The 23,710-nt window shown below is 43.7% G+C and overlaps 1 protein-coding gene across 1 annotated transcript in view; it reads left to right on the top strand.

The window, feature by feature from the left end:
- The first annotated feature begins 542 nt into the window (after positions 1–542).
- lyplal1 (lysophospholipase like 1) overlaps positions 543–23,710 on the top strand; it is a 35,387-nt gene continuing 12,219 nt past the window's right edge. Inside the window, exon 1 of the mRNA XM_045695960.2 lies at positions 543–685. Coding sequence (XP_045551916.1) covers positions 633–685 — 53 coding nt within the window. The 5' untranslated portion in view covers positions 543–632. The remainder of the gene's footprint in view (positions 686–23,710) is intronic.

Genomic DNA, 23,710 nt, shown 5'->3' with positions numbered 1-23,710 from the left:
TTAACAAGTGACATCAACAAGGGATTAAGCTTTCACCTGGATTCACCTGGTCAATCTGTCATGGAAAGAGCAGGTGTTCTTAATGTTTTGTACACTCAGTATACACACATGCTATAGACATAAAACAATTACTCATATTACAAACCCAAAACCACACACATATTATAATACATACATACATTGAAATACATACACACTAATACCTTTCTATGGATGTTGTTACATGCTGACCACACCGGCCACGTTGCGTTACAAAATAAATGTACACATACATGTTATTCAATCATTTTATCCAAACTGCTCACGCGTGAACGAGTGTCTGCGTAGCCAGGCGCTAAAATAGAACTTAGTTCAATTTTAGATGCTTGACGTGCTGCAAGTCCTGCCTCTCCCATCTCCTCATTGGTTTTTAGGAGCATTTACCCACGTGGGTGATTGAAAGATGAACGAGGTCCTCACTCCAGTCCAGTTGGTGGCAGTAATGCACCTTAAAGTTGGTTGCCAACCGCAATATAAAGTCCACAGAAGAAAAAGACTGAACGAGGAGAGATTACTAGAAACAAACTTGGTTTCCCATTTTACCTGTGGATTAATAGTCGGAGTAGAAAACACATGATCTTGTGTGACTCAAAATGTCGCAAAATTCTACAAAAATCCAGCAAAAAAAGGACCTTGTACATTTCAGGTAAAATAACAACCCAATGTTTATATCCCAGGACAAATTAGCTAGCAACAGAAAGCTAGCTAACTAGCTAGCTAAATGTCCATGAATGTTTCATTTGTATTTTGACCTGTCCCCAAATAATTATAGTTGGTTCAGGGATCTTTTTGATATTTCAACCTGCGTGTCCTGATTGCATCTAGTGTGGATGGACAAAATCAACATGCACACGATGGCGCATGCGGACCCAAGCGCGTGCCCGGTGTAGTCAACCTGTTATTCATCCTCTTGGTCATTGCTCCTGGGATTCTGGTAAGAAATATATTGCATCACCGAGATTATCCTTTCCCTCACTTTCTGGTCAGAATTAAGAAGAGAGGGGAGTGAAAACAGACCATGATTTGAAGATAACACTGTGAGCCCAACCACCACACACACACACACACACACATGCATGTACGCACACACAAATACACACACACACATTATCATCATCATATCGGTTGTCTTCATTCTGGGATTCTGGTAAGAAAGAGCTGCTGAGAAACATTGCATCGCCAAGATTTTCTTCCCGCTGATTTCTGAGCAAAGACAAAAAACAGATCATGATGTAAAGTTAGCATTGTGGCAATCATGACATTTTGTCAGCTGGTTATTGTCATGCAAAAGTCTGCCGGTCTCACGGTAATTGACCGTTAATTAACATAAACAGGTTTACCAACTCCAAGCCTCTATGCATACAAGCCGCTGATGCGAGCCTTTGGAATATCTATATTTAAAAATGTCAAATAAACCAATTTAATATACACCATCATAATAAATCCATTATTTATTTTAGGCAGGTCTAAAGAAACATTGATATGAAGCAAATTTATTTCAGAAGAACGGAATATGAGTTGGCATACTGTATGTTATCTGGCTATGCGCCATTCCACAGGCTGTCCGCTTGTTCATTTAGCAGATATACTTATATGTCCCATGCCATTATTTTATATTATATGATTTTATAGTAAGAACAATATAATTAAACATAGAAATTAAATAAATCATATTTTTCCCATTCCGGGGACAAGTGTCATATGAAGTGACTATGTTGAGAGTAAAAGTGACCATTTGAAACAGGTCCTATATGCTATATTTAGAGTTATTTGGCAACTTAAGTTGTGAATGACAAACCTTATAATGTCTTAGAAATGAAAACACATGGGCTGCATGATGAGACTAGGCTACCGCTGATTTTAGAAAGTCGGCAAAAAAAATGAGCTCTGTTCCTTGTCTCAGGCTGCACACATTGTTTTCTCATCAAGTGATCATATTTTCACCCTATTCTCAATTTAATCTTGTCTTTACTAATGTGTCAATTGTTTGCGATTTAGAATGGCCCATTATCAAATGGGCAGGAACATGGTCAGGGGAAAAAAGACATGTGAAATCTATTTATTGAATATAATCACCTATAATATATCTGTTCATTAAATATATTACATTGAGTGTAGCATGTTTTCTCAACGAAGCATATTACATTAAACTGTTGATAGCAAGCTCGAGAAAGGAATGAAGGAGAGGGAAGGAGCTGGAAACGGATGGTGGTGAGATATTCAAATCCAATCAAATTTTATTTGTCACATGCCCCAAATACAACAGGTGTAGGTAGACCTTACAGTGAAATGCTTACTTGCGAGCCCCTAACCAACAATGCAGTTTAAAAAAAATATGGATAAGAATAAGAGATAAAAGTAACAAGTAATTAAAGAGCAGCAGTAAAATAACAATAGCGAGACTATATACAGGGGGGTACCGATACAATGTGCGGGGCACCGGTTAGTTGAGGTACTATGTACATGTAGGTAGAGTTATTAAAGTGACTATGCATAGATGACAACATAGAGTAGCAGTGGTGGTAAAGGGGGGGGGGGCAATGCAAATAGTCTGGGTAGCCATTTGACTAGATGTTCAGGAGTCTTATGGCTTGGCGGTAGAAGCTGATTAGAAGCCTCTTGGACTTAGATTTGGCGCTCCGGTACCGCTTGCCGTGCGGTAGCAGAGAGAACAGTCTATGACTAGGGTGGCTGAAGTCTTTGACAATTTTTAGGGCATTCCTCTGACACCGCCTGGTATAGAGGTCCTGGGTGACAGGAAGCTTGGCCCCATACGCACTACCCTCTGTAGTGCTTTGCGGTCGGAGGCCGAGCAGTTGCCATACCAGGCAGTGATGCAACCAGTCAGGATGCTCTCGATGGTGCTGCTATAGAACCTTTTGAGGACCTGAGGACCCATGCCAAATCTTTTCAGTCTCCTGAGGGGGAATAGGTTTTGTCGTGCCCTCTTCACGACTGTCTTAGTGTGCTTGGACCATGTTAGTTTGTTGGTGATGTGGACACCAAGGAACTTGAAGCTCTCAACCTGCTCTCAACCTGACTGAGCACGCACCCCTGAGGGGCCCATGTGTTGAGGATCAGCATGGCGGATGTGTTGTTACCTACCCTTACCACGTGGGGGAGGACCGTCAGGAAGTCCAGGATCCAGTTGCAGAGGGAGGTGTTTAGTTCCAGGGTCCTAGGCTTATTGATGAGCTTTGAGGGCAATATGGTGTTGAACGCTGAGCTGTAGTCAATGAATAGCATTCTCACATAGGTGTTCCTTTTGTCCAGGTGGGAAAGGGCAGTGTGGAGTGCAATAGAGATCGCATCATCTGTTGATCTGTTGGGGCGGTATACAAATTGGAGTGGGTCTAGGGTTTCTGGGATGATGGTGTTGATGTGAGCCATGACAAGCCTTTCAAAGCACTTCATGGCTACAGACATGAGTGCTACGGGTCGGTAGTCATTTAGGCAGGTTACCTTAGTGTTCTTAGGCACAGGCACTATGGTGGTCTACTTAAAACATGTTGGTATTACAGACTCGGCCGTGGAGAGGTTGAAAATGTCAGTGAAGACACTTGCCAGTTGGTCAGCGCATGCTCACAGTGCACGACCTGGTAATCCGTCAGGCCCTGCGGCCTTGTGAATGTTGACCTGTTTAAAGGTCTTACTCATATCGGCTGTGGAAAGCGTGATCACACAGTCTTCCGGAACAGCTGGTGCTCTCATGCATGTTTCAGCATTATTTGCCTCGAAGCGAGCATAGAATTCGTTTAGCTCGTCTGGTAGGCTCGTGTCACTGGGCAGCTCTCGGCGGTGCTTCCCTTTGTAGTCTGTAATGGTTTGCAAGCCCTGCCACATCCGACTAGCGTCAGAGCCGGTGTAGTAAGATTTGATCTTAGTCTTGTATTGACGCTTTGCCTGTTTGATGGTTTGTCCGAGGGCATCGCAGGATTTCTTATAAGCTTTCGGGTTAGAGTCCCGCTCCTTGAAAGCGGCAGCTCTAGCCTTTAGCTCAGTGCGGATGCTGTCTGTAATTCATGGCTTCTGGTTGGGGTATGTACGTACGGCCACTGTGGGGATGACGTCATCGATGCACTTATTGTTGAAGCCAATGACTGATGTGGTGTACTCCTTAATGCCATCGGAGGAATCCCGAAACATATTCCAGTCTGTGCTAGCAAAACAGTCCTGTAGCTTAGGATCTGCTTCATCTGACCAATTTTTTATTGATCTAGTCACTGGTTCTTCCTGCTTTAATTATTGCTTGTTAGCAGGAATCAGGAGGATAGAATTATGGTCAGATTTGCCAAATGGAGGGCGAGGGAGAGCTTTGTATGCCTCTCTGTGTGTAGAGTATAGGTGGTCCAGAGTTATTTTTCCTCTGGTTGCACATTTAGCATGCTGATAGAAATTTAAGTTTAAGTTTCCCTGCATTAAAGTCCCCGGCTACTAGGAGCGCCGGCTCTGGGTGAGCGTTTTCTTGTTTGCTTATGGCGGAATACAGCTCATTCAATGCTGTCTTAGTGCCAGCTGCTGACTGTGGTGGTATGTAAACAGCTACGAAGAATACAAATGAAAACTCTCTCGGCAGATAGTGTGGTCTACAGCTTATCATGAGATACTCTACCTCAGGTGAGCAATAGCTTGAGACTTCCTTAGATATCGTGCACCAGCTGTTATTTACAAAAATACATACATTTACATTTACGTCATTTAGCAGACGCTCTTATCCAGAGCGACTTACAAATTGGTGCATTCACCTTATGATATCCAGTGGAACAACCGCTTTACAATAATACATCTATATATATATTTTTTTTTGGGGGGGGGGGGGTAGAAGTATTACTTTATCCTATCCCAGGTATTCCTTAAAGAGGTGGGGTTTCAGGTGTCTCCGGAAAGTGGTGATTGACTCCGCTGTCCTGGCGTCGTGAGGGAGCTTAGTCCACCGCCTCTTGTCTTACCAGACACCACTGTTCTATCCTGCCGGTACATAGTATAACCAGCCAGCTGTATGTTGATACTGTCGTCGTTCAGCCACGACTATGTGAAGCATAAGATGTTACAGTTTTTAATGTCCGGTTGGTAGTTTAATCTTCCGCATAACTCGTCGATTTTATTCTCCAAGGATTGCACGTTTGCTGGCAGAATGGAGGGAAGTGGGGGTTTATTCGATCGCCTACGAATTCTCAGAAGACAGGCCGCCCTTCGGCCCCTCTTTCTCCGCCTCCTCTTCATGCAGATCACAGGGATCAGGGCTTGTTCTCGAGGAAGCAGTATTTCCTTCGCGTTGGGCTCGTCAGAGTTTTGAAAGGGAAAAAAGAATTCTGTTAGTCCTTGGTGAGTAATTGCAGTCCTGATGTCTAGAAGTTATTTTCGGTCATAAGAGATGGTAGCGGCAACATTATGTACAAAATAAGTAAAAAAGTAAGTTGCAAATAAATGAACAAAAAAACACAATCGACTGTAAAATGTCTGCCTTCTTCTCCGGCGCCATCTACTGCCATCTTCTGTAGCTAAAGTTAATGTGTCAGCCTTAAATTAGTTTTGTTTATGTTTATTTTTGCCTTGCATAATATGAAGTAGGCTATGTATTGTATAACGGCACAATCATTATTTTAATAACGTCTTTTTTTTCACAACCGGGAGACCCATGAGGCGGCACACAATTGGCCCAACATCATCCGGGTTAGGGGAGGGTTTGGCCAGCAGGGATGTCCTTGTCCCATCGCACTCTAGCTACTCCTTGTGGCGGGCCGGGTGCATGCACGCTGACTTCGGTCACCAGCTTACGGTGTTTCCTCCGACACATTGGTGCGGCTGGCTTCCGGGTTAAGCGAGCAGTGTGTCAAGAAGCAGTGCGGCTTGGCGGGGTCGTGTTTTGGAGGACTCATGGCTCTCGACCTTCACCTCTCCCAAGTCCATAAGGAGTTGCAGCGATGGGACAAGTTTGTAACTGTCAGTTGAATATCACAAATTTGGGGAGAAAAAGGGGGTAAAAAAAAATTTATAATAAAAAAAAATATATAAAAAAAATTACAAAATTTAAACATTTGGGGTTGGGCTCATATATATCCCTATGTGCATATGCATAAGGTCTAATATGCTTACGGGTGTTTTGAATTAATCATCACCTCATCGTTGTCCATTTCGTTGTGTTCAGCTTTGAAACAACATCCACAACAACCATGTTTTACACTCAGTTTCAACCTGTTGTTGAACTTCTTTCTTCAAATTGATCCATCAAATGTGAGGTGAGTTTTAAAAGCACAATACTGTTTTGATGTGTTTGATGTGATTTTCTATTGTATTTGCATTGAGTGGTTAGAGGGACAATAGTGCCCTGAGTACCAGGCCATTAGCAACTTGATGTTCGTTAGCGAGTTGGGTACTTTCAGCATAAAAGGAGATTACAGTGACTCAATGGTCACGTGGAATTTTACTGTGGTCATGACTCATAACTGCCGGTGTGGCAACAGCCCTAATTGTGACCCGACCCATTCCCCCCTCTCTCTCTCTCACACACACACACACACACACACACACGCTCAGAGTTTTCTTTTCATTCCTCTCAGCATAGATCAGACCTGAGGCTGAGGCAATCGCTCCAGGAAAAAAGAGAGAACAAACGAGGAGAAGAAATCATTAGAGCATCCCAACAGCCTGCTTGGCAGAGCTCATTCCGGTTAGCCATAAATCATTAAACTGATCATTAGTGTGAAAGGAACTTTTTTAATAACCGCTAATTCAGTTTATTTGAAAATAACATGTTTATTATTGTTGGTGGTGGCTCTGAGGCGGTTTTGACAGGGTAGTAGAGGTTTGTGATTTATTGACCCTATCGATTTCCCAACGAGCAGAAAGAAAGTCAGTAGGCTAAGAGACAGTAACGTCAGTGTGTCCACACACCCTCCTATTACAGAATTTAAATGTTGCTTTTCATGAATTTTCCAGGTTGTTAACAAGACATAGATTACACCAGCTTGCACTTACTGTACATAACTAATTACTTTTTAATGTCCCACCGTTTAACGCTTTCTCAACACATCCATTATATCACATTAACAGATGTTGAAATTAATGAAATGACTTTGATTTATAAGAAAAATATATATATATATTTTCACAGGTAGAAGAGTTGTTCAAGTAGAGTTAGACTCCAGCTACTCACAATAATGCTTGATTCAGACATTTAGCTATTCACTGTTATGACTTCAGCAAGACCACCAAAATATCAGCAAACAAGAACATCAACACTTCATCAGTATAACATACCACCAGAAAACATCACACACTCAATCATGGCTGTCAAGGTGTCAATATGTCATAACATCATTTTCTTCCATGTATTCATGTCAAGCACTACTAGGGTCATAGTTCCTAAATCTGTTGGTCTCGAGGTAAACATTTTCCCCTCTCGCTTCAGCCAAAGGGTTTGTTTGTTGTTTTAGGACTGTGGTACCATTTTCTCTCTCGCCTACTGAAACCCAGACCAGGAAGTCAATGTTATAGGTATTTGTCTTTTGTGTGTGCGTACAGTGTGTACAGAAAATGTGTGTGTGTGTATGTATGTATGTATGTATGTATGTATGTATGTATGTATGTATGTATGTATGTATGTATGTATGTATGTATGTATGTATGTATGTATGTATGTATGTATGTATGTGGTGTAAAGCAGTGGAGGAAGGGGAGGACCATCCTCCTCATTGAATTTCAGAATTTTTTGAATTGTGAAACATTAAAAAACGTATCCTTTTTAGATAAAACTATACTAAATATATTCACGTCACCAAATAATTAATTAAAACACACTGTTGGCAATGAAAGTCTACAGTAGCACTCTGTAGGGTAGCACCATGGTGTAGCTGGAGGACAGCTAGTTTCCATCTTCCTCTGGGTACATTGACTTCAATACTAAACCTAGGAGGCTCGTGGTTCTCACACCCCTTGCAGCATGAACTGACATGCTGTCCACCCAATCAAAGGATCAGATAATTGATATAGTACTGGAAGCATAAGCTACAGCTAGCTAGCTAGCACTGCAGTGCAGTGCATAACATCTGGTGAGTAGTTGACTCAAAGAGAGGGAAAGACAATAATTGAACAGTTTTGAACAAATTAATTTCTTCAAAAGTGAAGGAGATGGGAGAGAGAGAGCTCTAACTTTTTTCACTTTCAATTACTTAGCTAGCAAATGCAACTAGCTCGTTTAGCCTACTTAAACACTCAGCTCAAATAGAGAGGGATGCTATGTTAGCTGACTGGCTATGGAACTCTTCTGGGTGAATGGAATAGGAATGACAGTCATCCAATATGCTGTAACAGAAATAAGGCCATGCTCATAAAAAATATTGTCCTCCCTCATCTTTAACGGCACTGACTGCCACTGATGTAGAGTACAGTAAATAGCTGTGGTGTGGGCAGGGGGAGGGAGTTATTTGGGCACAGAGGGTCTTTTGAGCAGAGAGGTGCCAGGGAACTTTCACAATGAGCTCCCAGATGGAAGGCCTGATTACAGATAATGTACCAGTACGTGCAGCAGAGGCAAAAGAACAAGACGGCCAAACCCATAGCTCTTGTTTCATGATCTGTCTCTCTCTCTCCCCTGTTGCATCAACCAGCATTTTATTATTAGCATGCCAGAGCCACCATAGCCCTGGTTGTCATAATAACCCAGGTTCCCATCTCTGTGAGCTTCTTCTATTTCTTTTATGACAGGGGATAATAGAGCATTGTTCTCTGTACTCCCTGGAGGGAGAAAAACAAGATTAAGTGGGTCCTGCTTACCTGAGCGTAGCTCCCACCAGGGGCCCTTCTCTACTGTTTAAATGCTAGGAGAAATAAACAGAGCCACCGTGGATGGGTGACATGCAACATTTTATAGCTGGGGTAACCCACTTCGTCTCTGTAATAAAGTACATTGGAATATGACTTGTCTTGCAGCCTTGCTAACCCACTTTGCTAAATTAGCTAAGCCCCTAGCTGTGTTTGTAAAATGTGTGTTTTTCCTTTGTGGAGACTGTACTCTCGCCCTTTAAGCAGCATTGGAAATTATAATGTTGTGTGTTTCCACAATATACTTAGGGGAGCCTTTTCACAACCTCATAACAAACAATCCAACATCCCTGTGATTTGCTGGCCAGAGTAGCTCATTCTTTCTGCAATCCTGGAGCTGGGGGGGTTGACATACAGTAATAATAGGAAATTGGGAAAGATTTCAGGCCATGAAATATGCCATGGGTGAAAGGTCAGATTGAGAAAGAGATACAGTATGTTGCCCTTCCCAGATTTTGGGGGTCATATAAGAGAGCCTGTGGACAGCAAGGTTGAAGGGGGTTAAAGCCATCTGTGTCCTACTGGGAGCACATAGAGAGTGATGCCACAAGTGAAGGCAGAGTGAGCTTAATTAATATATATACACTACTGTTCAAAAGTTTGGGGTTACTTAGAAATGTCCTTGTTTTCCATGAAACCATACATGAAATGAGTTGCAAAATGAATAGGAAATATAGTCAAGACATTCACAAGGTTATAAATAATTATATTTAATTGAAATAATAATTGTGTCCTTCAAACTTTGCTTTCGTCAAAGAATCTTCCATTTGCAGCAATTACAGCCTTGCAGACCTTTGGCATTCTAGTTGTCAATTTGTTGAGATAATCTGAAAAGATTTCACCCCATTCATCCTGAAGCACCTCCCACAAATTGGATTGATGGGCACTTCTTACGTACCATACGGTCAAGCTGCTCCCACAACAGCTCAATAGGGTTGAGATCCGGTGACTGTGCTGGCCACTCCATTATAGACAGAATACCAGCTGACTGCTTCTTCCCTAAATACACTGCTCAAAAAAATAAAGGGAACACTTAAACAACACAATGTAACTCCAAGTCAATCACACTTCTGTGAAATCAAACTGTCCACTTAGGAAGCAACACTGATTGACAATAAATTTCACATGCTGTTGTGCAAATGGAATAGACAACAGGTGGAAATTATAGGCAATTAGCAAGACACCCCCAATAAAGGAGTGGTTCTGCAGGTGGTGACCACAGACCACTTCTCAGTTCCTATGCTTCCTGGCTGATGTTTTGGTCACTTTTGAATGCTGGCGGTGCTTTCACTCTAGTGGTAGCATGAGACGGAGTCTACAACCCACACAAGTGGCTCAGGTAGTGCAGCTCATCCAGGATGGCACATCAATGCGAGCTGTGGCAAGAAGGTTTGCTGCGTCTGTCAGCGTAGTGTCCAGAGCATGGAGGCGCTACCAGGAGACAGGCCAGTACATCAGGAGACGTGGAGGAGGCCGTAGGAGGGCAACAACCCAGCAGCAGGACCGCTACCTCCGCCTTTGTGCAAGGAGGAGCAGGAGGAGCACTGCCAGAGCCCTGCAAAATGACCTCCAGCAGGCCACAAATGTGCATGTGTCTGCTCAAACGGTCAGAAACAGACTCCATGAGGGTGGTATGAAGGCCCGACGTCCACAGGTGGGGGTTGTGCTTACAGCCCAACACCGTGCAGGACATTTGGCATTTGCCAGAGAACATCAAGATTGGCAAATTTGCAACTGGCGCCAAGTGCTCTTCACAGATGAAAGCAGGTTCACACTGAGCACATGTGACAGATGTGACAGAGTCTGGAGATGCCGTGGAGAACGTTCTGCTGCCTGCAACATCCTCCAGCATGACCGGTTTGGCGGTGGGTCAGTCATGGTGTGGGGTGGCATTTCTTTGGGGGGCCGCACAGCCCTCCATGTGCTCACCAGAGGTAGCCTGACTGCCATTAGGTACCGAGATGAGATCCTCAGACCCCTTGTGAGACCATATGCTGGTGCGGTTGGCCCTGGGTTCCTCCTAATGCAAGACAATGCTAGACCTCATGTAGCTGGAGTGTGTCAGCAGTTCCTGCAAGAGGAAGGCATTGATGCTATGGACTGGCCCGCCCGTTCCCCAGACCTGAATCCAATTGAGCATATCTGGGACATCATGTCTCGCTCCATCCACCAACGTCACGTTGCACCACAGACTGTCCAGGAGTTGGCGGATGCTTTAGTCCAGGTCTGGGAGGAGATCCCTCAGGAGACCATCCGCCACCTCATCAGGAGCATGCCCAGGCGTGGTAGGGAGGTCATACAGGCACGTGGAGGCCACACACACTACTGAGCCTCATTTTGACTTGTTTTAAGGACATTACATCAACGTTGGATCAGCCTGTAGTGTGGTTTGATAAATTGGATTTCCATTGATTATTTTTGGGTGATTTTGTTGTCAGCACATTCAACTATGTAAAGAAAAAAGTATTTAATAAGATTATTTCATTCATTCAGATCTAGGATGTGTTATTTTAGTGTTCCCTTTATTTTTTTGAGCAGTGTAGTTCTTGCATAGTTTGGAGCTGTGCTTTGGGTCATTGTCCTGTTGTAGGAGGAAATTGGCTCCAATTAACCTCTCCAGCGTCCCGTCCCGTCTGCGGGATCAAAATCCAGGGAAAACTCCTAGCGACATTAGCATAACGAAATTTAATATATATTTTTTTCAAATATAGGACTGTCTCATATTGTTTTATAGATACACCTCTCCTGAATCGACCCACGTCGTCCGATTTCAAAAAGGTTTTACAGGAAAAGCAAATCATTAGATTATGTTAGAGGAGTCCATCGTAAAAGCAGCAACATAGCCATTTTCCGACCAACCACATGCATCACAAATAACCAAAAAACAGCTAAATGCAGCACTAACCTTTTACAAACTTCATCAGATGACACACCTAGGACATCATGTTACACAATGCATGCATTCTTTTGTTCAATAAAGTTCATATTTATATATGAAAACAGCATTTTACATCGGCGTCTGACGTTGACTAACTATTTTCCCGTCAAATGCATCCAGGGAAACAGTGCTACAATTTACTGAATTACTATTCGAAAACATTTTTAAAATGTAATATTGTCATTCTAAGATTTATAGATGAATATCTCTTGAAAGCACCTGTCATACCAGATTTAAAAATAACTTTACTGGGTAATCACACTTAGCGATAAAAGGGGATGCGATACTCAGAAAATTAGCTAGTAAACCGAGCTCGGCGCCATCTTGGAACAATCGCATATCACATCTAATCTTGTATAATATTGTCAATAATCGCTTACCTTTAGTTGTCTTCATCAGAAAGCACTTCCAGGAATCCCAGGTCCACAACAGATGTATTTTCGGTCGAAAAAGTCCATCCTTTATGTTCCATTAGCTTGCTGTTGTTAGCGCGTCTGAATGCTGTATCCAAATGCTCTGCCGGTCGCGGGACAGCCGTTTCGAAATAAAACATTTTTTTCCCATTTAGGTTCGTTCAAACATGTCAAACGTTGTATAACATAAATCTTCAGGGCCTGTTTCAACAAGAGAGCCAATAAGATTCGAGGGGGACGATTGTATTGTGTTTCAAAACATTTCCAAAGGTGGGGGTAGACAGGGCCGCCGGCGTCATAATGGTGATGACCCTCCCCCTGTGACCAATTTCCAACGCGTCTCATTCACTGAGTTTCGACAGTAGAAGGCTCAAAACACTTTGTAAAGACTGGCGACATCTTGTGGAAGCAATAGGAAGTGCTCAATGAACGATAGCTCACGGTGTGAATAATAGGCAACGACGTGAAGTTGAGTCCACAATTCAGAATTCCACTTCCTGTTTCAATCGGTCTCGGGGTTTTGACTGCCATATGAGTTCTGTTATACTCACAGACACCATTCAAACAGTTTTAGAAACTTTAGGGTGTTTTCTATCCACAGGTATTAATTATATGCATATCCTAGCTTCTGAGTTTTATTAGTAGGCCATTGAAAATGGGCCCGAATTTTTTCCAAAATGCGCTTTAGCGCCCCCTATCCTACGGTAATGTCAAGAGGTTTTAAGCGCCGTCCACAGGGTATAGCATGGCGTTGCAAAATGGAGTGATAGCCTTCCTTCTTCAAGATCCCTTTTACCCTGTACAAATCTCTCACTTTACCACCACTAAAGCACCCCCAGACCATCACATTGCCTCCTCCAGAATCTTTTCATTTTTTTCTGCATCTCACTAATGTTCTTCTTTGTGATCCGAACACCTCAAACTTAGATTTGTCTGTCCATAACACTTTTTTCCAATCTTCCTCTGTCCAGTGTCTGTGTTCTTTTGCCCATCTTAATCTTTTCTTTTTAATGGCCAGTCTGAGATATGGCTTTTTCTTTGCAACTCTGCCTAGGCCAGCATCCACGCGTCGCCTCTTCACTGTTGACGTTGAGACTGGTGTTTTGCAGGTACTAGTTAATGAAGCTGCCAGTTGATGACATGTGAGGCGTCTGTTTCTCAAACTAGACACTCTAATGTACTTGTCCTCTTGCTCAGTTGTGCACCGGGGCCTCCCACTCCTCTTTCTATTCTGGTTTGAGCCAGTTTGCGCTGTTCTGTGAAGGGAGTAGTACACAGCGTTGTATGAGATCTTCAGTTTCTTGGCAATTTCTCGCATGGAATAGCTTTCATTACTCAGAACAAGAATAGACTAATGAGTTTCAGAAGAAAGTTTTTTGATTCTGACCATTTTGAGCCTGTAATAGAACCCACAAATGCTGATGCTCCAGATACTCAACTAGTCTAAAGAAGGACAGTTTTATTGCTTCTTTAATCAGGAAAACCATTTGCAGCTGTGCTAACATAATTGCAAAAGGGTTTTCTAATGATCAATTAGCCTTTTAAAATGATAAACTAGGATTAGCTAGCACAACGTGCCATTGGAACACAGGAGTGATGGTTGCTGATAACGGGCCTCTGTACACTCATGTAGATATTCCATTAAAAATCAGCCATTTCCAGTTACAATAGTCATTTACAACATTAACAATGTCTACACTTTATTTCTGATCAATTTTATGTTATTTTAATGGACAAAATGTTTTGGTTTTCTTTCAAAAACAAGGACTTTTCTAAGTGACCCCAAACTTTTGAACGGTTGTGTACATTTAACCAAGTGGGATGTAGAAATAACTAGACATCAGTGCCCCGTGTTGTCTTACATCATACTGTAATCAAACAACAATTCTCTCTAAGGGAGCCTTGCTCAATAATAAGACCATGGCAGCTGTGTACGATGGCAGCTGTGTCATAGCTGGTTGATCTGGAACCTAGAACCTGGAACTGTAGAACCCTGTAGAACCCACATAGGGTTCTACCTGGAACCCAAAAGGGTTCTTCAAAGGATTATCCCATGGGGACAGCCAAAGAACCCTTTTGGAATAATTTTTTGAAAGAGTGTAGAACATAGAAGCTGGAACTGGAACCTGGAACCTAGAACATTGAACATACAAAACATTAGGCACATCTGCTCTTTCCTTGACATAGCTTGACTAGATGAATCCAGTTAAAATTTATTGTTACATTTATTTCAATCAGTGTAGATGAATAGGTGGAGACTGGTTAATGATGGATTTTTAAGCCTTGAGACAATTGAGGCATGGATTGTGTGTGTGCCATTCAAAGGGTGAATGGGCAAGACAAAAGATTTCATTGCCTTTGAACAGGGTATGCTTGTAGGTGCCAGTTTTGAATGTGTAAAGAACTGCAGCCCTGCTGGGTTTTTCACGCTCATCAATTTCCTGTGTGTATCAAGAATGGTACACCACCCAAGGACATCCAGCCAACTTGACACAACTGTGGGAAGCATTAGAGTCAACATGGGCCAGCATCCCTGTGGAACGCTTTGGACAGATTGTAGAGTACACGCCCCAACTCAATATTAGGAAGGTATTCCTAATGTGTTGTACACTCAGTGTATAACATGGAAATTGAATCTGGTCTGGTAGAGTGGATACAGTTCTACACACACGTCTCATAAACACACATTATACCAAACTAATTAATTAATTTTAAAAAGTATTGAGTACACTCATAACAGGTGTATGAGGAAATGAGAGAAGGAGTTCTGTTCTGCTGTTTGTGTCAGAGGTTTGTGCCATTGGTTTCCCACCTGGGATTCCAAGCCACCTTTATTCCTGTTCCCATAAGAGATCTGAGGGATAAATCATCCCAGGACTCTGACTTAGGGTCATCTTACAGCAATAAAGACTCAGAGCACCTGGGTAGTGCAGGTGAGAGACAACGATATGGAGTTTATCCTTAGAAACCACAAGGTCACTTAGTTCCCACACACATATGGATGTAATGTAATTAACTGAATATAATCTCACCTGCTCTCCCACTCCCATACTGCACTGTGCAGAGACACATGCACAGTGGTCCTCTGTAGCTCAGTGAGGTCCTCTGTAGCTCAGTCGGTAGACCAACACCAGGATAATGGGTTCGATTTCCGGGAGCAGCCATATGTAAAATGTACAGTATGCACGCATGACTGTAAGTGAATTTGGACAAAAGCGTCTGCTAAATGGCATATATCAAATCAAATTGTATTTGTCACATGCTCAGAATACAACCTTACCGTGAAATTCTTACTTACAAGCCCTTAACCAACAATGCAGTTTTAAGAAAATAGAGTTAAGGAAATATTTGCTAAATAAACTAAAGTAAAGTAACACTATAAAATAACAATAATGAGGCTATATACAGGGGGTACCGGTACCGAGTCAATGTGCGGGGGTACAGGTTACAGGGTGTACAGAACAACACACACTTTGCCTTTCCCTAACACAAACACTTCCAAATACAGGAACACTGTGAGACTGTAGGACATAGTGACAAACAACACAAGAAATCAGTCAATAGCAGACCATCACATAGGCTACAACTGTATGTATGGTATGTATGTATGGTACTGTACTGTACTGTATATGCATCATATTGTCGACATTGCGTGGGGACCCCCTTGAACCCACCTCCACCTTCACCCCAGACCCCCTTAGCCCACCTCCTGAGGATCATGTTATATGCCTCTGGAATGGGACCCGTGTCTGTTCCTTCACTTATAGCGCACACATTTTCCACACAGCCAGAATATCTTTTACACTTTGTGCGATTCCTGAAAAGATGGAAAATAACCGAGCTGAAGTCCAAGGCAGGGCCTTGTTCACACAGGATTCTTAATTACTAGCATAATGTTTGTCTTACTGGGCCAAATCATGTTTATATCATATAAGAAGAAGCAAAAGCATGGTGTTGTTTGTCAGCCAGAGAGTAGCACCATAAATCATTAAAATCTCTTTGAGATTTCCAACCCAATGATTTAGTCAAGATCTGCATCAGGTTTCCAGTTCCTGCAATAGACAGTACAATAGTTGTGGGGTCTTTCTGTACTACAAGATTTTTTTTACTATACAACTATAACATCTTTGACTATACAACTAACATATTTGACTATTTTAGTATTTATTTAACCTTTATTTAAGCAGGGAGTCAAGCTGAGACGACAGTCTCATCTCATTTCAAAATCATGGGCATTAATTTGGAGTTGGTCCCCCCTTTTCTGCTATAACAGCCTCCACTCTTCTGGGAAGGCTTTCCACTACATAGGCTTGCGAAAGCATTCACCCCCCTTGGCATTTTTTCTATTTTATTGCCTTACAACCTGGAATTAAAATAGATTTTGGGGGGGTTTGTATCATCCCGGGGGGCCCGCCCCCCCCCCCCCCCCCCAAAAAAAAGTCAATACTTTGTAGAGCCACCTTTGCAGCAACTACAGCTGCAAGTCTCTTGGGGTATGTCTCTATAAGCTTGGCACATCTAGCCACTGGAATTTTTGCCAATTCTTCAAGGCAAAACTGCTCCAGCTCCTTCAAGTTGGATGGGTTCCGCTGGTGTACATCAATCTTTAAGTCATACCACAGATTCTCAATTGGATTAAGGTCTGGGCTATGACTAAGCCATTCCAAGACATTTAAATGTTTCCCCTTAAACCACTCGAGTGTTGCTTTAGCAGTATACTTAGGGTCATTGTCCTGCTGGAAGGTGAACCTCCGTCCCAGTCTCAAATCTCTGGAAGACTGAAACAGGTTTCCCTCAAGAATTTCCCTGTATTTAGCACCATCCATCATTCCTTCAATTCTGACCAGTTTCCCAGTCCCTGCCGATGAAAATGGTGATGTTCTCGGGGTGAGAGGTGTTGGGTTTGAGCCAGATATAGCGTTTTCCTTGATGGCCAAAAAGCTCAATTCTAGTCTCATCTGACCAGAGTACCTTCCTCCATATGTTTAGGGAGTCTCCCACATGCCTTTTGGCGAACACCAAACGTGTTTGCTTATTTCTTTTTTCTTCCACACCGATCTTGACAAACCATTTCTGTATAGACCTCACTTTGTGCATGTGGGCATTATAATGCTGAACCAGGAAAGGGCTTTCCCCAAATTGTTGCAACAAAGTTGGAAGTGCAGAATTGTCTAGAATGTCATTGTATGCTGTAGCGTTAAGATTTCCCTTCACTGGAACTTAAGGGGCCTTGCCCGAATAATGAAAAACAGTCCCAGACCATTATTCCTACTCCACCAAATTTTACAGTTGGCACTATACATTCGGGAAGGTAGCGTTCTCCTGGCATCCGCCAAACTGAGACTTTTCCGTCGGACTGCCAGATGTTGAAGCATGACTCAACACTCCAGATTCAACACTCCAGAGAACGCATTTCCATTGCTCCAGGGTCCAATGGTGACGAGCTTAGGCTTGTGTGTGGCTGCTCGGCCATGGAAGCCCATTTCATGAAGCTCCCGACAAACAGTTATTGTGCAGACGTTGCTTCCAGAGGCAGTTTGGAACTCGGTAGTAAGTGTTGCAACTGAGAACAGACTATATTTATGCATTACGTGCTTCAGCACCCGGCGGTCGCATTCAATGAGCTTGTGTGGACTATTACTTCGCGGCTGAAGTGTTATTGTGACATTTCCACTTCACAATAACAGCACTTACAGTAGACCGGGGCAGCTCTAGTAGGGTAGAAATTTGGCGAATTGACTTGTTGGAAAGGTGGCATCCTATGACGGTGCCACACTGAAATTCGCTGAGCTCTTCAATAAGGCCCTTCTACTGCCAATGTTTGTCTATGGAGATTGCATGGCTGTGTGCTCAATTTTATACACCTGCCAACAACGGGTGTGTGGCTGAAATATTGCCATAGTCAATAACCGGATTGAATGCTCACTGAAATATTTTTTTGCTGCTTTTTGCTGCAAAAGACAGGACCTGTTCCTATGGAAGAAGCCTATTTTAATTCTTAATTTCTTAATTAACTAACTGATCAATATGGTTTTTGAAAGATTGTTTTTTGTCAATCCAGACCATCAAAAGTACGTATGCAAAGATTATCAGATACATTTTAAGTGATTTGGAAAATAACATACTTGGTTTTACCTGCATTAAGTACTAATTTCAGTTCAACAAAGGCTTTCTGCAGGGAAATAGAGACAGATTGAAACTCTGACAGAGCCTGGTTAGCTGTGGGGGCAATAGCATACCCCAGACAACTTTTGCCTCTTTCATATTTGGATGCAAGCCATCCCTCTTGTAAAACTGGCGCCTCTCCCAAAAGTGGTAAACATTTTCAATGTACTCCAAATTCATTGAGGAACAGTAGGATTTCAGCCAGTAGTGTAGCGAGAGGAGATGACTAAAGCATTCTATTGTTGGTAGAGAACCGGAAATGAGAACCCACTTGCCTGTCTCCTTTAGCCTGCCTATGGGCCCTCTGAAGTCATCTTTTAATTGCGCCGATTTGGGAAGATGGATGACGTTTGTATCAACATGAATGACTACTGTGAGCATTCGGGTGCATCTCCATCGCTCCAGGGACCTGGTGATCTATGTCCCGAACAGGGGCTCCAGGGAAGCAGTAGGTCCTAACTTTCATGACCACCACATCCCTAACTATGGCGCTCCCTATAGCAACCACCAATGGAGGATGACGAGGGGGTTACTGTGAGCCTGTGGGACGTGCTATAGGGGCTGATCCAGGGGATGGCCGGCTCAGTAACGCAGGACCAGATCCAGAAAACAATGTGTTATTATGGGAACGAACGTGGGCCAAGGTAGGATCTTCAGTGGCTACTGCAGAGGAGCCCAATCTCGTAGAGTACCCTGGATTATCTCCTCGGTCATTTACAATTGTCACATCAAAAACAGCGAGTTTTGGAGTTTCCTTAGCCAGAGCAAGACGTTCTTTTAGGATCCTGTTCTCCTCTAGTAGTTCAATGATCTGGTATTTTGAGGCAACAAGTTGCTTACACTATTTACAAGTGTAAAAAGTCAGTACACTCTTTAACTACGGTGAACATATCACACTCTCTGTCCAAATCAGAGGAATCCAACATCCTTATACTTGGGTCAGAAACAGCAGTCCCGGCTACAAGAGCCAACCGCAACATAAAATAAGCTTTTCTGGTGAGAGCTAGGTAACCGAGCTAGCCTAGGGTAGCCTGCTAACGTTAGCTCCAGGAGAAGGCAAAATCCAGCCAACACGGTATGGAACAGCACTAAACACGCATAAGTATTTCAAAAAGTATAAAACACACAAGCACTGTATCGCCGCTTCCTGGTCATGTGACAGTATTGGAGAGTCACCATTTGTCACTGTCCCATGTAAATGTGTATGTGTGGGGTGAGTGTGTGAAACTGTATAACATCTATAATTATACAACTATAACATATTTTACTAAACAATGGTTTGTAGAGCATGAAAACAATGTAAACCATATGCCATGGCTGTCTCACATACCAGATCTAAAGCCAAATGAATACTTCTGGAAGATTCTGGAGCTGCTCCTGAGATAGTGTTTTCCATCACCATCAACAAAACACCAAATGATGGTATTTCTTGTGGAAGAATGGTCTCGCATTCCTTCAATAAGGTTCCAGACACTTGTAGAATCTATGCCAAGATGCATTGAAGCTGCTGTTCTGGCTCGTGGTGGCCCAACACCCTATTAAGTCACTTTATATTGGTGTTTCCATTATTTTGATGACAAAAGACTTATTTAACTATCCAACTAAAACCTTTTTGACTATACAACTATAATATATTTTGCTAAACAACTAGAATATCTTTGACTATACAACTTGTATATCCACCAAACAATTATGACTAATTGATTCTCACTTGTAACTGCTGTTGTCACCTGTTTTGCTACATTTACAACCATCACATTTCCTCCCCCAAGCTCCTGACTCCTGTGACATTCTCAGCAATAACATTCCAACCTTTACCGTTATTATCACCTCAACCTGTAACATTACCCGCTGTAACCTTCACTTTTTGGAGACCAACAATTGATTCCCATTAAAAATCCTATTTTCCCTAACCCCTAACCCAACCTTAATCCTAACCTGAAACCTTACCCTAACCTTCACCCCTAACCCTCACCACTAACCCTAACTCCTAACCCAACACCTAACCACTAACCCCTAATCCTAACCCCTAAGCCTAAAATAGCCTTTTACAAGTTGGTTTAATATTCTTGTGAGGACTTCTGGCACTCACAAGTATAGTAAAACGTGTACACACACAAACACCCACACACACACACACACACACACAGAAACTGTTACATAGCACATGTTTACCATGAACTTCTGAAATTCTCCACTCTGAAACACACCCAAATTACATTTGTGGGATTCTTCCAGGTTGCTATGGCACGGGTAGTTGCTATAGTAGCTAACATAACTTTAATTGTGTTTATAATATTCGGCAGCTGTTACTCGCAAGTGTTGCAAATCATTATTAAACATAGTCCTTACATCACCAGGGGATACACATACATGAAAAGATACAGTTGAAGTCATTTTTCAACCACTCCACAAATTTCTTGTTAACAAACTATAGTTTTGGCAAGTAGGTTAGGACATCTACTTTGTGCATGACACAAGTAATTTTTCCAACAATTGTTTACAGACATATTATTTCACTGTATCACAATTCCAGGGGGTCAGAAGTTTACATACACCAAGTTGACTGTGCCTTTAAACAGCTTGGTGTAACGGTTGTCGTCGGGAATGGAGGACCAAAACGCAGCAGGAATGTGGATGCTCATCTTGTATTTTAACCAAGAAAACACCCAAATAACAAAAGAAGAACGAACGATCAACAAAAACAGTCTTGTCAGGCTCACACGCAAAACAAGAAACAATCTCCCACAACAAATCTCCCACAACACCAAACCAAACAATTACCCATATATAGGACTCTCAATCAGACGCAACGAGAAAGCACCTGCCTCCAATTGAAAGTCCAACCCCCCATCAACCTAAACATAGACATACAAATGACCAGAGACCACATAGAACATTACCCAAAAACCCGGAAATAATAAATCAAACGCACTACTAAATAAACCACCACCCCGAACCACATAAAACAAATACCCTCTGCCACGTCATGACCAAACTACAATAACAAATAATCCTTATACTGGTCAGGACGTGACAGTACCCCCCCCCCCCCCCCCCCCCCCCCCTAAAGGTGCAGACCCTGGATGCACCTCATAAATATATATATATATTTTTTTAAACAACAAAAAAAAATCCCCCTAAACTAAAGGGAGGGAAGGGAGGGTGGCTGCCGTCACCGACGGCACTTGTGCTACACCTCCCCTCCCCAACCCACCTATACAGGAGGTGGTTCTGGCTCCGGCCTACTGTCCTCCAGAATGCAGACAGACTTGATCAGTTTCGGGCCGTAGGCAGACTCCCCTCGTTCCAGATCGTAGGCAGACCTCTTCCGTTCCACACTGTAGGCAGACTCATTTGAACCACAGTTACTCATATTTAGTTCCGGATCGTCAATAGACTTACTCAGTTCCGGGTTGCTGATAGACTCCCTTGGTTCCGGGTCATAGGCAGACTCACCCGGTTCTGGGTCACAGGCAGACCCCTTTGGTTCCGGGTCGTAGGCAGACCCCTCGGTTCCGGGTCGCAGGCAGGCTCCCTCGGTTCCGGGTCGCAGGCAGGCTCCCTCGGTTCCGGGTCGCAGGCAGGCTCCCTCGGTTCCGGGTCGCAGGCAGGCTCCCTCGGTTCCGGGTCGCAGGCAGACTCCCTCGGTTCCGGGTCGCAGGCAGACTCCCTCGGTTCCGGACTAGACACTGTTGCCGGATACTCTGGACTGCACACTGGTGCCGGATACTCTGGACTGCACACTGGTGCCGGATACTCTGGACTGCACACTGGTGCCGGATACTCTGGACTGCACACTGGTGCCGGATACTCTGGACTGCACACTCTTGCCGGATACTCTGGACTGCACACCGTTGCCGGATACTCTGGACTGCACACCGTTGCCGGATACTCTGGACTGCACACTGTTGCCGGATACTCTGGACTGCATACTGTTGCCGGATACTCTGGACTGCATACTGTTGCCGGATACTCTGGACTGCACACTATTGCCGAACTCTCGAGGCTGGGCTGATGCACTGGAAGCCTGATGCGTGGTGCTGGTACTGGATGTGCCACTCTGGGGACACGCACCTCAGGGCTAGTGCGGGGAGCGGGAACAGGACGAGTCGGACTGGGCTGACACACTGGAAGCCTGTTGCGTGGTGCTGGTACTGGAGGTATCAGCCTGGGAACACGCACCTCCGGGCTAGTGCGGGGAGCGGGAACAGGACGAGTCGGACTGGGTTGACGCACTGGAAGCCTGATGCGTGGTGCTGGTACTGGAGGTATCAGCCTGGGAACACGCACCTCAGGGCTAGTGCGGGGAGCGGGAACAGGACGAGTCGGACAGGGCTGACGTACTAGACCGTAGAGGCGTACTGGCGGTCTCGAGCGCAGAACTAGCATCGCTCTTACTGGCTGGATGCCCACTTCCCCCTGGCAAATGCGGGGCGCTGGTATTGCGCGTACCGGCCTAAAAATACTTGGCCTCGCCACAGTACCCATTACCCCGAAGCACGGGACCTGTCCATTCACTGGTTGCCCAGAAAAGGTACAGGGATTTGGCCTGGGGCTTACTCCTCGCCCAGCCAAACTACCCATGTGCCCCCCCCAAAAAAATTATTGGGGCTGCCTCTCGGGCTTAAACGCCAGTCGTGTTCCCCGGTAGCGTTCCCGGTCCTCACTAGACTTCCTCCATGGGCCCTCTCCGGCCAGAATCTGCTCCCACGTCCATTTCTCCCACCAGTCCATATTGAATTCCCCTTGCTCCTTACTCCGCTGCTTGGTCCATTTGTGGTGGGAGATTCTGTAACGGTTGTCGTCGGGAATGGAGGACCAAAACGCAGCAGGAATGTGGATGCTCATCTTGTATTTTATTTTAACCAAGAAAACACCAAAATAACAAAAGAAGAACGAACGAATGAACGAACGAACGATCAACAAAACAGTCTTGTCAGGCTCACACGCAAAACAAGAAACAATCTCCCACAACACCAAACCAAACCAATCGACTCGTCCTGTTCCCCCCCATCAACCTAAACATAGACATACAAACGACTAGAGACCACATAGAAATACAAACATAGAACATTACCCAAAAACCCGGAAATAATAAATCAAACGCCCTACTAAATAAACCACCACCCCGAACCACATAAAACAAATACCCTCTGCCACATCCTGACCAAACTACAATAACAAATAACCCTTATACTGGTCAGGACGTGACACTTGGAAAATTCCAGAAAATGATGTCATGGCTTTAGAAACTTCTGATAGGCTAATTGACATCATTTGATGTAATTCAAGGCCTACCTTCAAACTCAGTGCCTCTTTGCTTGACATC

Source organism: Salmo salar, chromosome 02, assembly GCF_965601325.2.
Source record: "Salmo salar chromosome 02, fSalSal1, whole genome shotgun sequence".
Lineage (NCBI taxonomy): Eukaryota > Metazoa > Chordata > Actinopteri > Salmoniformes > Salmonidae > Salmo > Salmo salar.
The sequence above is the reverse complement of the archived record's forward strand: the minus strand, read 5'-3'. Positions and strand labels throughout refer to the sequence as shown.